The following is a 15,311-nucleotide window of genomic DNA, read 5'->3' as shown; positions in this document are numbered from 1 at the left end:
CACACGACTCAAGGAACTGAAATTATTTTAAAAATTCCTTAAAAAAAAAAAAACCCTCACAGGAGGCCGTGACACTGTACTACACATAACTGATGTGCCCGGGGTGACAGTGCGAGCCGTCATGTAGGGGGGTGATGTCCGCACAGCGGGGCCTGATAGGCTGATGACAATGGCTACACGAGGCGCGGGGTCACTGGTGTGCGGGGGCCTCGGCCAGTAATATCCACATTCCTCCAGCCCCGGAGACTGCGAGCGACGAGAAGTAACAAGACGTGTAGGAGAACCCTCATCCAGGGCCTGCGGTACTGCGCCCCATGGTACACCGCCATATAGTACTCCGCCCCATGGTATACCGCCATATAGTACTCCGTCCCATGGTATACCGCCATATAGTACACCTCCCCATGGTATACCGCCATATAGTACTCCTCCCCATGGTATACCGCCATATAGTTCTCCTCCCCATGGTATACCGCCATATAGTACTCCTCCCCATGGGTATACCGCCATATAGTACTCCGCCCCATGGTATACCGCCATATAGTACTCCTCCCCATGGGTATACCGCCATATAGTACACCTCCCCATGGTATACCGCCATATAGTACTCCTCCCTATGGTATACCGCCATATAGTTCTCCTCCCCATGGTATACCGCCATATAGTACTCCTCCCCATGGTATACCGCCATATAGTTCTCCTCCCCATGGTATACCGCCATATAGTACTCCTCCCCATGGTATACCGCCATATAGTACACCGCCCCATGGTTTACCGCCATATAGTACACCGCCACATGGTATACCGCCATATAGTACACCTCCCCATGGTATACCGCCATATAGTACTCCTCCCCATGGTATACCGCCATATAGTACTCCTCCCCATGGTATACCGCCATATAGTACTCCGCCCCATGGTATACCGCCATATAGTACTCCGTCCCATGGTACACCTCCATATAGTACTCCACCCCATGGTACACCTCCATATAGTACTCCACCCCATGGTATACCGCCATATAGTACACCTCCCCATGGTATACCGCCATATAGTACTCCGTCCCATGGTACACCTCCATATAGTACTCCATCCCATGGTACACCTCCATATAGTACTCCATCCCATGGTACACCTCCATATAGTACTCCGTCCCATGGTACACCTCCATATAGTACTCCACCCCATGGTATACCGCCATATAGTACACCTCCCCATGGTATACCGCCATATAGTACTCCGTCCCATGGTACACCTCCATATAGTACTCCATCCCATGGTACACCTCCATATAGTACTCCGTCCCATGGTACACCTCCATATAGTACTCCACCCCATGGTATACCGCCATATAGTACACCGTCCCCATGGTATACCGCAATATAGTACACCTCCCCATGGTATACCGCCATATAGTACTCCGTCCCATGGTATACCGCCATATAGTACACCTCCCCATGGTATACCGCCATATAGTACACCACCCCATGGTATACCGCCATATAGTACTCCACCCCATGGTATACCGCCATATAGTACACCGCCCCATGGTATACCGCCATTTAGCACACCGCCCCATGGTATACCGCCATATAGTACACCGCCACGTGGTATACCTCCATATAGTACACCGCCCCATGGTATACCGCCATTTAGCACACCGCCCAATGGTATACCGCCATATAGTACACCGCCCCATGGTATACCGCCATATAGTACACCGCCACGTGGTATACCTCCATATAGTACACCGCCATTTAGCACACCGCCATTTAGCACACCGCCCCATGGTATACCGCCATATAGTACACCGCCACGTGGTATACCTCCATATAGTACACCGCCATTTAGCACACCGCCATTTAGCACACCGCCCCATGGTATACCGCCATATAGTACACCGCCATGTGGTATACCTCCATAGCAGTACACCGCCACGTGGTATACCTCCATATAGTACACCGCCCCATCCTCCATTCACATTTAAAAAAAAGCCACTTTTAGAATATACTAAAAGAATTAAAATAGCAATCGAGAAAGGAAACTGTAATAATTCTCCTCCTGTTTTGTGGATTCATCATAATTTTCAGAGGTAAAAACATCAGAACTCATCAGTACTGCATTCTCATTATGCTAATGAGCCAGAAAGACTCTGCAGGGCTTTACCAGAGCCCCTCCTTGCTGCAGCTTTACAAACTGTTACACAGTCTCAATACCCAATCAAACCAAAATAACCATTTCCACATATCCAACAATTCATTTGAAAAATCTCATCTTTATTATCAAAATAAATATCACAGGAAAACCATGACAAAAAACTGAGTTAAAAATGAAAAGGGATACACATAAAAACACTAACACGCAACAAACGGACAGTGTGGGGGTAACACAGTCTCCCCCTCAGCACCTCCCTCTCTCCAATGTAATCTCACACAGTGGGAGGGGGGGGGGGGAATGCTCCTGCACAGTGTAACAGCCTGTGAAGCTGTAACACTACCAGAGCCCTTCAGACTCATTAGCATAATTTTAGAAGGAAGGAGGCCATGGATAACATGCATGGATTCTGATGGTAGATTTCCTTTAAAGGGCATCTACCACCAGGATGAAGGACTCTATGCAAATGAGTCTGAGGGGCTCCAGGCTCTATAGGTGTAAATGCAGCGTGGAGCCCCTCAGGCTCATTTGCATACAGTCCTTCATCCTGGTGGTAGATGCCCTTTAAGAACCTGCAGCATTTGATCGGTTCCTCTGTTTAGTCTCGGCCAAATTCTTCATTTTCCTTCTGGTTTTGGCAACTCCCAAATCCCAGCTGTACTTCACCCGCCGCCTCTCCCGAGGTCGCTCCTGTGGCTATAGGCCTTGGATGTGTTCCCGCAGCATTGGTTTATTGGTTTTACAGGAGCCGGAGAGCACTTGCAGCGGGAGCCGGGGACTCTTTCAGGTGAGAGCATGGAGTCTGCTCAGGAAATTATCTATACACACACTACACAGATGTAGCAGAGCCGAGCACTGCACACAAACCTTTGCTAAGTGTTAGAATGTTTGGACAAACCTCCGTGGTAACAAACACTCAGTTGCCACTAAACTAGCAGCCCCCCCTCAGGTAGGGGATAAGACATTGCTTCTAGAATTCTCTCTATTATGTAAAATCTCCTCCTATCGTGTGACAATGAGCAGAGAAGAGTCGTATTATACCTGAGATGAGTCGAGTTTAGAGGCTGCAGCTGGAGGGTCACTTTAGACGTCCCTATCACCTCTTCTAAAGCAACTAGAAACATGTTCCTGTAGTCATTTTAAAGATAAGAATAGGTTTGTAGTCTGTGATCTACAGAACTCGAGATACAGGCAGTAAAAGAAATGCGAGTTGCAGATAAACACCCAGTTCCCGTCTATCCCTTTAACTGCCTGTATCTCCGGTTCTGTAGATCATAAGTCTCATATGGTCTGAAAGTTGAGATTCTGATCTTTAAAATAACACAATGTTTCTAGGTGCTATAACACTGGAGATTGGGGCCTCTTAAATGACTCTCCCCCTGCAGCCTCAGGCCTCCACGTTTTATACGTTAGCTGAATGAAGATGGCGCTCCAGCGTTTAAACACGTTGCCCGAATACTGAAATGAAATTGCCTTTTTGTGTGGCACATCTATATATAAAAAAAAAACAAAACAGTTTTCTTCTTCAGCATTTTCCAAGCCTCTAAGCATGACTCGTCTCAGGTAAAAATATGACTCTTCTTTGATTATTTTCATATGACTTCTGAAAAGTCCACTCTGAATTGCTGTTATATGATAAAAGAAGAGAAGTTAAAGGGAGCCAGTCTCCAGGTTTTACCCCTCTAAACTTCCACCCACCCCAAGTAAAGAATGAAATGTACATATGTGAAATCTCACCCATTGTCAGGTCATGTGGAAATGAGCAGAGAAGAGTCATATTTGAGAGGAGTCTGCAGGAGGTGTGTTTATTTCAGAAGCCTCCATCTTTGGTTCTATAGAACGTAGAAACATGCTTTTTGTGTCATATTCAAGAGAACAATCTCATATTTTAGATTACGCTAAAATGGACCTACAGGCAGTTACGAATTGTTGGGAAATGGGTCTTTAGCTGCAGCTCACATTTCCAACTACTGTAGGTCTTTGCCTGCCTGTATCTCTGGTTCTGTAGCACACAGAGCCAGAAACCTGGTGCAATCTTAAAGAGGAGATTCTGATCTTTAATATGGCACAGCAGTATGCTTCTAGTTGCTATAGAACAGGATGAAGGATGTAGAAGTGTTATTATAGAAGATAAAGGATGTAGAAGTGATACCCCCCCCCTGCAACCACTAAACTTGACTCATCTCATGTGAAAATGGGATGAAAAGAGTCACATTTGCTTGAGTTTGGAGGAATTTTTTCTGTTTTTTTTAAATAGATAGACGGGTGAGATTTCACATTAAAAAAAGAGGGAACTCTAAGAAGGACATTTCATCCCTTACCTGAGGGGGCTGCTGGTTTAGTGGGGTAAAATCTGGTGACAGATCCCTTTAAAGGGTTTGTCTGGTATTGGAGCTACAAGCCGACAGCTCAGACCATAATCACTGCAGCCTTGGCTATAATTGCGCCTGCAGGGGGCCTGCGTACTGCTACACTACGGATGGAGAAGGTGCTGATCACGGGGTGACCCTAAATCTCTGACCCCGTCTACCAGGAGCTGTCAGAGCGTCTTCCCGTTTTCCGTGCAGATGCCGCCATGTTCTGTATATATTCTGTATAAATGGCGCCATCTGTTATTTACCAGGGTATTTTTTTTCTCCAAGGAAAATTGGGCCTGTACAAAGGGACCCATCATCGCCCCGGACTGTAATGGGGGGTCTCCCGGATCCTCCGCTCATCTCTGTATGGCCCGAGGCTGCGACACTACATCTAATAATAATAATTCCGGATTCTCCGTCTGGTTCACGGCTATTACCTAATAGGACAGTACGAAGGAGGGGATCTTCAAAGTTTCACCAGCCCCCCTCCCCTATAATCCAGACGCACCGCAGCAGCGTCCTCTGTAATTTACAGCTGTAAAACCACTTAGGAAGCCCCCGGAGGATGGAGGGGACGTGATGAGGCTCTGTCAGACAGGCGACAGACACTTTTTGATTTCCTCGGCTCACGTCAGGTCTCGGAGAAGCTTCTTCTCATCGTTCGGGAGGGGGGGTAACTCACACGTATAATGGATTATACACAGCAGTGAAAGAAATCCTATAGAAGAAGAGGTGGAAAGCTGCTGCGGCTGCTGCGGGGGAGGTTTATGTCTAGGAAATACTATATAGTAGTAATAATACTATTATTATGGGGCCGGCGCTGTCTGGAATGTTGTAAATACCGAAATTAACATCTTATTATATCATATCCTATAGACGTAGAGTGCAAGTACAGGGCGACACGTCTCAAAGTGAGACAGAGGGCGACAGTGTAGGGCCGGGGGAATCCAGGGTCGGGGTAATAATAATAATTTATTTATATAGTGCTCACAGATTACGCAGCGCTGCGCAGAGTTTTGCCAAATTGGTCCCTGTCCCCAATGGGGCTCACAATCTAATCACCTACCAGTATGTTTTGGAGTGTGGGAGGAAACCAGAGGACCCGGAGGAAACCCATGCAAACACGGAGAGAACATACAAACTCTTTGCAGATGTTGACCTGGGTGGGATTCAAACCCAGGACCCCAGCGCTGCAGGGCAAAAGTGCTACTCACTCAGCCACCGGGGTAGTCGTAAAAGCAACAGAGTTTTCCTTACCCTACTACCTGCTCACACTGGAATACAGGGGAGGGGGGCACTGGACCTGCTTCAGCCAATCAGAATCCTCCTGGGACCACAGGAAGTAACAAGGCTGGACCCTTGACCCCCAGAACTTTCAGGGCAGAAGATTGGCCGAGATAACGCGTAATTGCCCCATCGGTTTCTCCAGGATTCTTGGGTTTCCCCACATTTCCAAATATGCATTACCCAGAAAAAGTTTGAGGTGAAATGCATGGAAAAACTTAAAAAGTTCACGCTGACGTGATATTATATGATGGAAGAAGGAGAGTTAAACCCCACTAATCGATCAGCCCCCTCAGGTAGGGGATGAAATGTCCTTTCTCTTTTATGAGAAAAAAAAAAAAAAAAAAAAAGATCTCCAAAGTCAAGTGAAAACGAACAGAGAAGAGTCATATTTTGCCTGAGACGAATCAAGCTTAGCGGCTGCAGGGGGACTATGACTAGGCAAATATGACTCTTCTCATCTCATTTTCACGTGGGATGAGTCAAGTTGAGAGGTTGCAGGGGTAATGTTGATTTGGACGCTACCATCTCTGGTTCCATAGCACCTTTTGGTGTCATATTAAAGATAAGAATCGCAGGACTACAGGACTGGACCTACAAGGAAGAACGGAATCTTTTTCTGAAGCTCACATTTCCAACTAGTTATGGTTTTGTAGCTCACAAATTCAAAAGCCTGATGGGATCCAAAAGATGAGATTCAGATCTTTAATAAGATCTAGGTGCTATAGGGGCTTCTGAAGTGAAACTAGCCACTAAATTTGACTCGTCTCGTGTAAAAATGAGGTGAGAAGAGTCATATTTGCCTGACTTTGGAGAGAGAGAGTTTTTATAGGTGTGAGATTTCATATAATGGAATATAGATAGATATATTTAGATATATAGATGGAATTCCAGAAAGGACACCTCGTCCCCTACCTGACGGAGTAGTAGTTGTTGGTGACAGGTTCCTTTTCGGCAGAAGCTGCAATGGCGATTCCCTCATCTCAAACAATTTATTGAGACAAAAGCCATCACCATCACACGGTGACAGGGAACTGCTCATCAATATTTAGATGTCGCCTTCGTCTCATGATGTCAAACTGATCAACAGCATGATAAGGAGGACTGTCTAAATACCAATTGTAACTGAATCAGGAAATGAAACACTTGTTGTTAATTTTGCCACAAATATATAACGAAATACCAACAAAATCATAAATAATCCCGCACACCAGACGTCGGACCACCCGCGCCTCGCTGCGACATGCTAATGAGTCTAAAGCCGGAGCCTGACTAATAGTCTATTAAAGGGGCGGACAATGGTCTCCGCTTGTCTATGGAGTGGGCGAGACTGCGAGAGGCGTAACTCTAAGCGTCCGATTAAAGTGCACCGAGCCCCCGCCACCTCCACCTCACATCAAAGCATTCCTGCCTCGCTTTACTATCCCACATTCACATTCATTTCCATTGATGATATTCGGCTCCATATTAACCCCCCGGAGCGGGAGGAGCCGCCGAGTGAAAGAGCGGGATAAACGCGGGAATAGAATGAGCCGGAGGAGACCGGAATCCGGGACAATGGAATAAAGTGCATTTATTACACTGGATTATCCTCACATTCTGATCCCCGGCTCCTCGGCTCGGAGACTATTCACATGCCGCTTTTCAGGAACATAAAATAAATTCGCAACGAGCCGGAACAATACACGAGAATTGGAGAGAGCGGCTCAGCGCTGCCACTAAACCAATACATGCCGGGGATTTACATCTCTGCGCTTAAAGGGGATGTCTACTTTCAGTAAATTATTGGTAATGTTTGTGTAATGACAATTAACAGATTTTCCAATATACTTTTTGTATCAATTCCTCACAGTTTTCTAGATCTCTGCTTGCTGTCATTCTATAGGAAGCTGCATTGTTTACTTCCTGTGGATATATCATGTGATGTCACACAGATGGCCAGGGATATAACGAGCCGTGCACCTGTCTGACATCACATGACCAGGGATATAACGAGCCGTGCACCTGTGTGACATCACATGACCAGGGATATAACGAGCCGTGCACCTGTGTGACATCACATGGCCAGGGATATAACGAGCCGTGCACCTGTGTGACATCACATGGCCAGGGATATAACGAGCCGTGCACCTGTCTGACATCACATGACCAGGGATATAACGAGCCGTGCACCTGTGTGACATCACATGACCAGGGATATAACGAGCCGTGCACCTGTGTGACATCACATGGCCAGGGATATAACGAGCCGTGCACCTGTGTGACATCACATGGCCAGGGATATAACGAGCCGTGCACCTGTGTGACATCACATGGCCAGGGATATAACGAGCCGTGCACCTGTGTGACATCACATGACCAGGGATATAACAAGCCGTGCACCTGTGTGACAACACATGACCAGGGATATAACGAGCCGTGCACCTGTGTGACATCACATGACCAGGGATATAACGAGCCGTGCACCTGTGTGACAACACATGACCAGGGATATAACAAGCCGTGCACCTGTGTGACAACACATGACCAGGGATATAACGAGCCGTGCACCTGTGTGACATCACATGACCAGGGATATAACGAGCCGTGCACCTGTGTGACAACACATGACCAGGGATATAACGAGCCGTGCACCTGTGTGACATCACATGACCAGGGATATAATGAGCATTGCACCTGTGTGACATCACATGACCAGGGATATAACCAGCCGTGCACCTGTGTGACATCACATGACCAGGGATATAACAAGCCGTGCACCTGTGTGACATCACATGACCAGGGATATAACAAGCCGTGCACCTGTGTGACATCACATGACCAGGGATATAATGAGCCGTGCACCTGTGTGACATCACATGACCAGGGATATAACGAGCCTTGCACCTGTGTGATATCACATGACCAGGGATATAACGAGCCGTGCACCTGTGTGATATCACATGACCAGGGATATATAACGAGCCGTGCACCTGTGTGATATCACATGGCCAGGGATATAACGAGCCTTGCACCTGTGTGATATCACATGACCAGGGATATAACGAGCCGTGCACCTGTGTGATATCACATGACCAGGGATATATAACGAGCCGTGCACCTGTGTGACATCACATGACCAGGGATATAACGAGCCGTGCACCTGTGTGATATCACATGACCAGGGATATAACGAGCCGTGCACCTGTGTGACATCACATGACCAGGGAGTATATCGGAACTTTTCATTACATAAACAATATCAATTATCCACTGAAAGTGGACAATACCTTTAAAGGAATATTCCTGCTTTAGGTAACATAATATCAATGTGTAACAAGTGTAGATTATGTACTGTTACCCCTAAGCAATTTCAATATACATCTCACAGCTGATTATTTGTTACAATTGCATCCAGTTCAGACAATTATCCAGACCTAACTTTACTTATGACGGAATTGTTCTGCACATTGGTGAAACCTGAAGATCTGCGGGTCCCACGCTGAATCTTTTAGGGAGTGTTCACACATTCAGATTTTCAGATGCAGTTTTCAAAGCCTAAAGCAGGTGTGGATCATAATGGGCGAGATCATATCAGGGAGAGAAGCTGCTGCTGCTCCTCTTTTTTCACTCCGCTCCTGGTTAGGATAGTAAAAACTGCATCTGAAAAACTGAACGTGTGACCGCGCCCTTACACAGCCGCTGTGCCGTTTATTATAATGGCGTCTTCCTATGGTACAAGCAGCTTCCCATTATACTGGAGTCAACTGCAGCAGACCCTCTCCTGTGAACAGTATTAGGTCACCCTGTGAACCGCACACAGTCATGTGTAGGGTCTCCAGACCCTCCATTGAAGTTCAGAATTGGGCGGGTTGGAATTCACCTACCCCATCTTTTGTTCCTAGAAGTTAAGTCTTGCTCCACCCACCATGGGAGGACTACACCTGTAGTAGGGATTCCCATCAGTAGGGATCCCCGATCAATTTGATGTTTAATTTTTTTTAAAATCCATCCATTCTGAAAATATCAGAAGTTAATTATTCAATGTAAGCCAATAGGGCGGGGCTGTGAGTCACGCCCCCGCAGACAAAAGCAAAAGGTTACCTCCCCCTTGACTATTACATGACAAATCTTACATAACTGATGCAGGTCCATCAGGTTCAACCCCGGCAAAAACCCAACCACCTCATATTACAGCAATTATACTAACGAGTAAACTAAACGATACATACGGGATCCAGAGTTTCGGGTAAGCCTCGATTTCGTCCTGCGAGTACTGGTCCAGCCTCCTGGGAATGATTCTGGGCTGCTCCAGTTCCATAACAAGGTTTTTCAAGATTTCCTCTGGAATATCCTGCAATAGACATAAATGATGATCATAGGATAATACGGACCTCCAATGACAGCTATTTTCTCTTTGTAGGGGGGTCCCATCATCGTGTTATAGGGGCGCAGTACACAATATACAACATGCACACTGCCGCATTGCTGATTACAACTTTTTCACCCCTTAGATGCTGTGGTCAATAGCAGCCACGGCATCCAAGTGGTTTAAAGGGCCTCTACCACCAGTATGAAGGATTGTATGCAAATGAGCCTGAGGGGCTCCAGGCTCCAAAGGTGTCAAAGGAGAGCATGGAGACCCTCAGGCTCATTTGCATACAGCCTTTCATCCTGGTGGTAGATGCCCTTCAACAGAGTAGAGATCCTCCCATTGTTAGTTCATCAATGCCCCCAACACCAGAAAGGGATTAACATTGGATCAGGAAGGAGATTATGACCTTTAACAAATAATTAAAATAATTATTAAATTGTTTTCCAAAAATATATGTCCTCCCAAATGGTGCAATTCAAAGAGGTGACACATCTTGCAAAAAACGAGCCCTCTGACGGATGATAGGTATGCAGGATATACATAACTACTGCATGTGCAAGGGTTAAAGGGATTTTCCAGGAATGTCTATTGATGGCTTTTCCAGAGGGGAGCCCATGAGCAGGTGCTGGAGGCCGCTACTCCACGTGTATCACCATAGGGTGTCCTGCACCTGGACCGGGCTATTAGGAGCGACATGGAGGATCCTGAAGAGGCTGCACTAATTATTAATGGGGGACGTGAAGGAAACCTGCGGAGGATTAGTAGTCACTGGAGCAAGCCCCAGCACGTCCACACATCTCAGGATTTTCTACGCTCTTGTTCTCTAGCGGTGACACTAGTTATGTAATATGGGGGAGGGAGGAGGAATAAGACTGGATTCACACAGAAATGCAGCATAGATCTCTGCTTGCAAAAATCAACATAAAACCCTCGAAGGTTTACTGTTTACAATTAACTTCTAAGGGAGACACAAAACAGCATAATCACTAATCAGGACTCTCACTGTCAATCACTGTGTGTGGGCGGAGTAATCAGGACTCTCACTGTCAATCACTGTGTGTGGGCGGAGTAATCAGGACTCTCACTGTCAATCACTGTGTGTGGGTGGGGTAATCAGGACTCTCACTGTCAATCACTGTGTGGGGGCGGGGTAATCAGGACTCTCACTGTCAACCACTGTGTGTGGGCGGGGTAATCAGGACTCTCACTGTCAATCACTGTGTGTGGGCGGGGTAATCAGGACTCTCACTGTCAATCACTGTGTGTGGGCGGGTTAATCAGGACTCTCACTGTCAATCACTGTGTGTGGGCGGGTTAATCAGGACTCTCACTGTCAATCACTGTGTGTGGGTGGGGTAATCAGGACTCTCACTGTCAATCACTGTGTGTGGGCGGAGTAATGAGGACTCACTGTCAATCACTGTGTGGGCGGAGTAATCAGGACTCTCACTGTCAATCACTGTCTGTGGGCGGGGTAATCAGGACTCTCACCGTCAATCACTTCGGGTGTGGGGGGGGGGGGGTGTGTGGACGGGGTAATCAAGACTCTCCCTACCAATCACGGTGTGTGGGCGGGGTAATCAGGACTCTCACTTCCAATCAGCCCAAGTGGGCAGGGTGATATGACCATGATGGTCTTTCATAGGATTTATTCTACCATTTACTCCACACATATGATATGAGATATATATACAGATATATATATATCTCTCTCTCACAGGGCACAGCTCCTCTCCCTCCATCACCAGCCAGTCCCTGAATGCCCTCCCCCATGGTCCTGCACACATCTAAAGCCTTTGCATTTTTATTACCTGTACAGATCTTTTTTTTTTTCTACAAACTATAAAATTTTACACACTTTGCATTTACAGGAAAAGATGTTAAAACCACAATTTTACTATATGCAGGAAAATTACACATGGCTGCTTTACTCCTCCGCAGGAGCGGGAGAGGGGGTAACGCTGCGCCTGCCCAGCCACCTCATTACACTCCTGGATGACGCTTCCTATGGCCAGGAGGTAGCGCTGGCGGGGATTCTGAGTATTTTTACAAAAAACCTAAGTCCTGAACACACACCCGGCTGCCATCCCTGATGAGCATGGATACTTTTATGGTTCCAGTTGGTTGGCAAATATTAGACTAGAAAGCGGCGATAAAGAGGCCAAAATCTGTGTGCCAATGATATATTTATAGAGGCTCCTCAGTATAAGTGCAACCCCATCTGCCATCAGCATGGGTGCTCTGACCTCTCTGTGACTACACCCCCCATACACAGCGAGCTGCCATGTCCTGTGTGTCCTGACACCTTTCTATCATAGCCAGCAGTGGCCAGGGGTCAGCATGGGCGCTCTGACCTCTCTGTGACTACACCCCCCATACACAGCGAGCTGCCATGTCCTGTGTCCTGACACCTTTCTATCATAGCCAGCAGTGGTCAGGGGTCAGCATGGGCGCTCTGACCTCTCTGTGACTACACCCCCCATACACAGCGAGCTGCCATGTCCTGTGTGTCCTGACACCTTTCTATCATAGCCAGCAGTGGTCAGGGGTCAGCATGGGTGCTATGACCCCTCTGTGACTACATCCCCCATACACAGCGAGCTGCCATGTCCTGTGTCCTGATACCTTTCTATCATAGCCAGCAGTGGTCAGGGGTCAGCATGGGTGCTCTGACCTCCCTGTGACTACACCCCCCATACACAGCGAGCTGCCATGTCCTGTGTCCTGACACCTTTCTATCATAGCCAGCAGTGGTCAGGGGTCAGCATGGGTGCTATGACCCTTCTGTGACTACACCCCCCATACACAGCGAGCTGCCATGTCCTGTGTGTCCTGACACCTTTCTATCATAGCCAGCAGTGGTCAGGGGTCAGCATGGGTGCTCTGACCTCTCTGTGACTACACCCCCCATACACAGCGAGCTGCCATGTCCTGTGTGTCCTGACACCTTTCTATCATAGCCAGCAGTGGTCAGGGGTCAGCATGGGCGCTCTGACCCCTCTGTGACTACACCCCCCATACACAGCGAGCTGCCATGTCCTGTGTGTCCTGACACCTTTCTATCATAGCCAGCAGTGGTCAGGGGTCAGCATGGGCGCTCTGACCCCTCTGTGACTACACCCCCCATACACAGCGAGCTGCCATGTCCTGTATGTCCTGACACCTTTCTATCATAGCCAGCAGTGGTCAGGGGTCAGCATGGGCGCTCTGACCCCTCTGTGACTACACCCCCCATACACAGCGAGTTGCCATGTCCTGTGTGTCCTGACACCTTTCTATCATAGCCTGCAGTGGCCAGGGGTCAGCATGGGCACTCTGACCCCTCTGTGACTACATCCCCCATACACAGCGAGCTGCCATGTCCTGTGTGTCCTGACACCTTTCTATCATAGCCAGCAGTGGTCAGGGGTCAGCATGGGCACTCTGACCCCTCTGTGACTACACCCCCCATACACAGCGAGCTGCCATGTCCTGTGTGTCCTGACACCTTTCTATCATAGCCAGCAGTGGTCAGGGATCAGCATGGGCGCTCTGACCCCTCTGTGACTACACCCCCCATACACAGCGAGCTGCCATGTCCTGTGTGTTCTGACACCTATCTATCATAGCCAGCAGTGGTCAGGGGTCAGCATGGGCGCTCTGACCGCTCTGTGACTACATCCCCCATACACAGAGAGCTGCCATGTCCTGTGTATCCTGATACCTTTCTATAATAGCCAGCAGTGGTCAGCATGGGTGCTCTGACCCCTCTGAGACTACACCCCCCATACACAGCGAGCTGCCATGTCCTGTGTGTCCTGACACCTTTCTATCATAGCCAGCAGTGGTCAGGGGTCAGCATGGGTGCTCTGACCTCCCTGTGACTACACCCCCCATACACAGCGAGCTGCCATGTCCTGTGTCCTGACACCTTTCTATCATAGCCAGCAGTGGTCAGGGGTCAGCATGGGTGCTATGACCCTTCTGTGACTACACCCCCCATACACAGCGAGCTGCCATGTCCTGTGTGTCCTGACACCTTTCTATCAAAGCCAGCAGTGGTCAGGGGTCAGCATGGGCGCTCTGACCCCTCTGTGACTACACCCACCATACACAGCGAGCTGCCATGTCCTGTGTGTCCTGACACCTTTCTATCATAGCCAGCAGTGGTCAGGGGTCAGCATGGGCACTCTGACCCCTCTGTGACTACACCCCCCATACACAGCGAGCTGCCATGTCCTGTGTCCTGACACCTTTCTATCATAGCCAGCAGTGGTCAGGGGTCAGCATGGACGCTCTGACCCCTCTGTGACTACATCCCCCATACACAGCGAGCTGCCATGTCCTGTGTGTCCTGACACCTTTCTATCATAGCCAGCAGTGGTCAGGGGTCAGCATGGGTGCTCTGACCTCTCTGTGACTACACCCCCATACACAGCGAGCTGCCATGTCCTGTGTGTCCTGACACCTTTCTATCATAGCCAGCAGTGGTCAGGGGTCAGCATGGGCGCTCTGACCCCTCTATGACTACACCCCCCATACACAGCGAGTTGCCATGTCCTGTGTGTCCTGACACCTTTCTATCATAGCCAGCAGTGGTCAGGGGTCAGCATGGGCACTCTGACCCCTCTGTGACTACATCCCCCATACACAGCGAGCTGCCATGTCCTGTGTGTCCTGACACCTTTCTATCATAGCCAGCAGTGGTCAGGGGTCAGCATGGGCACTCTGACCCCTCTGTGACTACACCCCCCATACACAGCGAGCTGCCATGTCCTGTGTGTCCTGACACCTTTCTATCATAGCCAGCAGTGGTCAGGGGTCAGCATGGGTGCTATGACCCTTCTGTGACTACACCCCCCATACACAGCGAGCTGCCATGTCCTGTGTGTCCTGACACCTTTCTATCATAGCCAGCAGTGGTCAGGGATCAGCATGGGCGCTCTGACCCCTCTGTGACTACACCCCCCATACACAGCGAGCTGCCATGTCCTGTGTATCCTGATACCTTTCTATAATAGCCAGCAGTGGTCAGCATGGGTGCTCTGACCCCTCTGTGACTACACCCCCCATACACAGCGAGCTGCCATGTCCTGTGTCCTGACACCTTTCTATCATAGCCAGCAGTGGTCAGGGGTCAGCATGGACGCTCTGACCCCTCTGTGACTACACCCCCTATACAC

General features: G+C 48.6%; 1 protein-coding gene across 1 annotated transcript in view; it reads right to left on the bottom strand.

The window, feature by feature from the left end:
- MRPL13 (mitochondrial ribosomal protein L13) overlaps positions 1 to 15,311 on the bottom strand; it is a 42,181-nt gene that overhangs the window by 331 nt on the left and 26,539 nt on the right. The window contains exon 6 of the mRNA XM_072151248.1: positions 10,007 to 10,128. Within this exon, the coding sequence (XP_072007349.1) occupies positions 10,007 to 10,128 (122 nt within the window). The remainder of the gene's footprint in view (positions 1 to 10,006; positions 10,129 to 15,311) is intronic.

This window comes from Engystomops pustulosus, chromosome 5, assembly GCF_040894005.1.
Source record: "Engystomops pustulosus chromosome 5, aEngPut4.maternal, whole genome shotgun sequence".
Lineage (NCBI taxonomy): Eukaryota > Metazoa > Chordata > Amphibia > Anura > Leptodactylidae > Engystomops > Engystomops pustulosus.
Note: the sequence above shows the minus strand (reverse complement) of the source record. Positions and strands in the feature narration are given on the sequence as shown.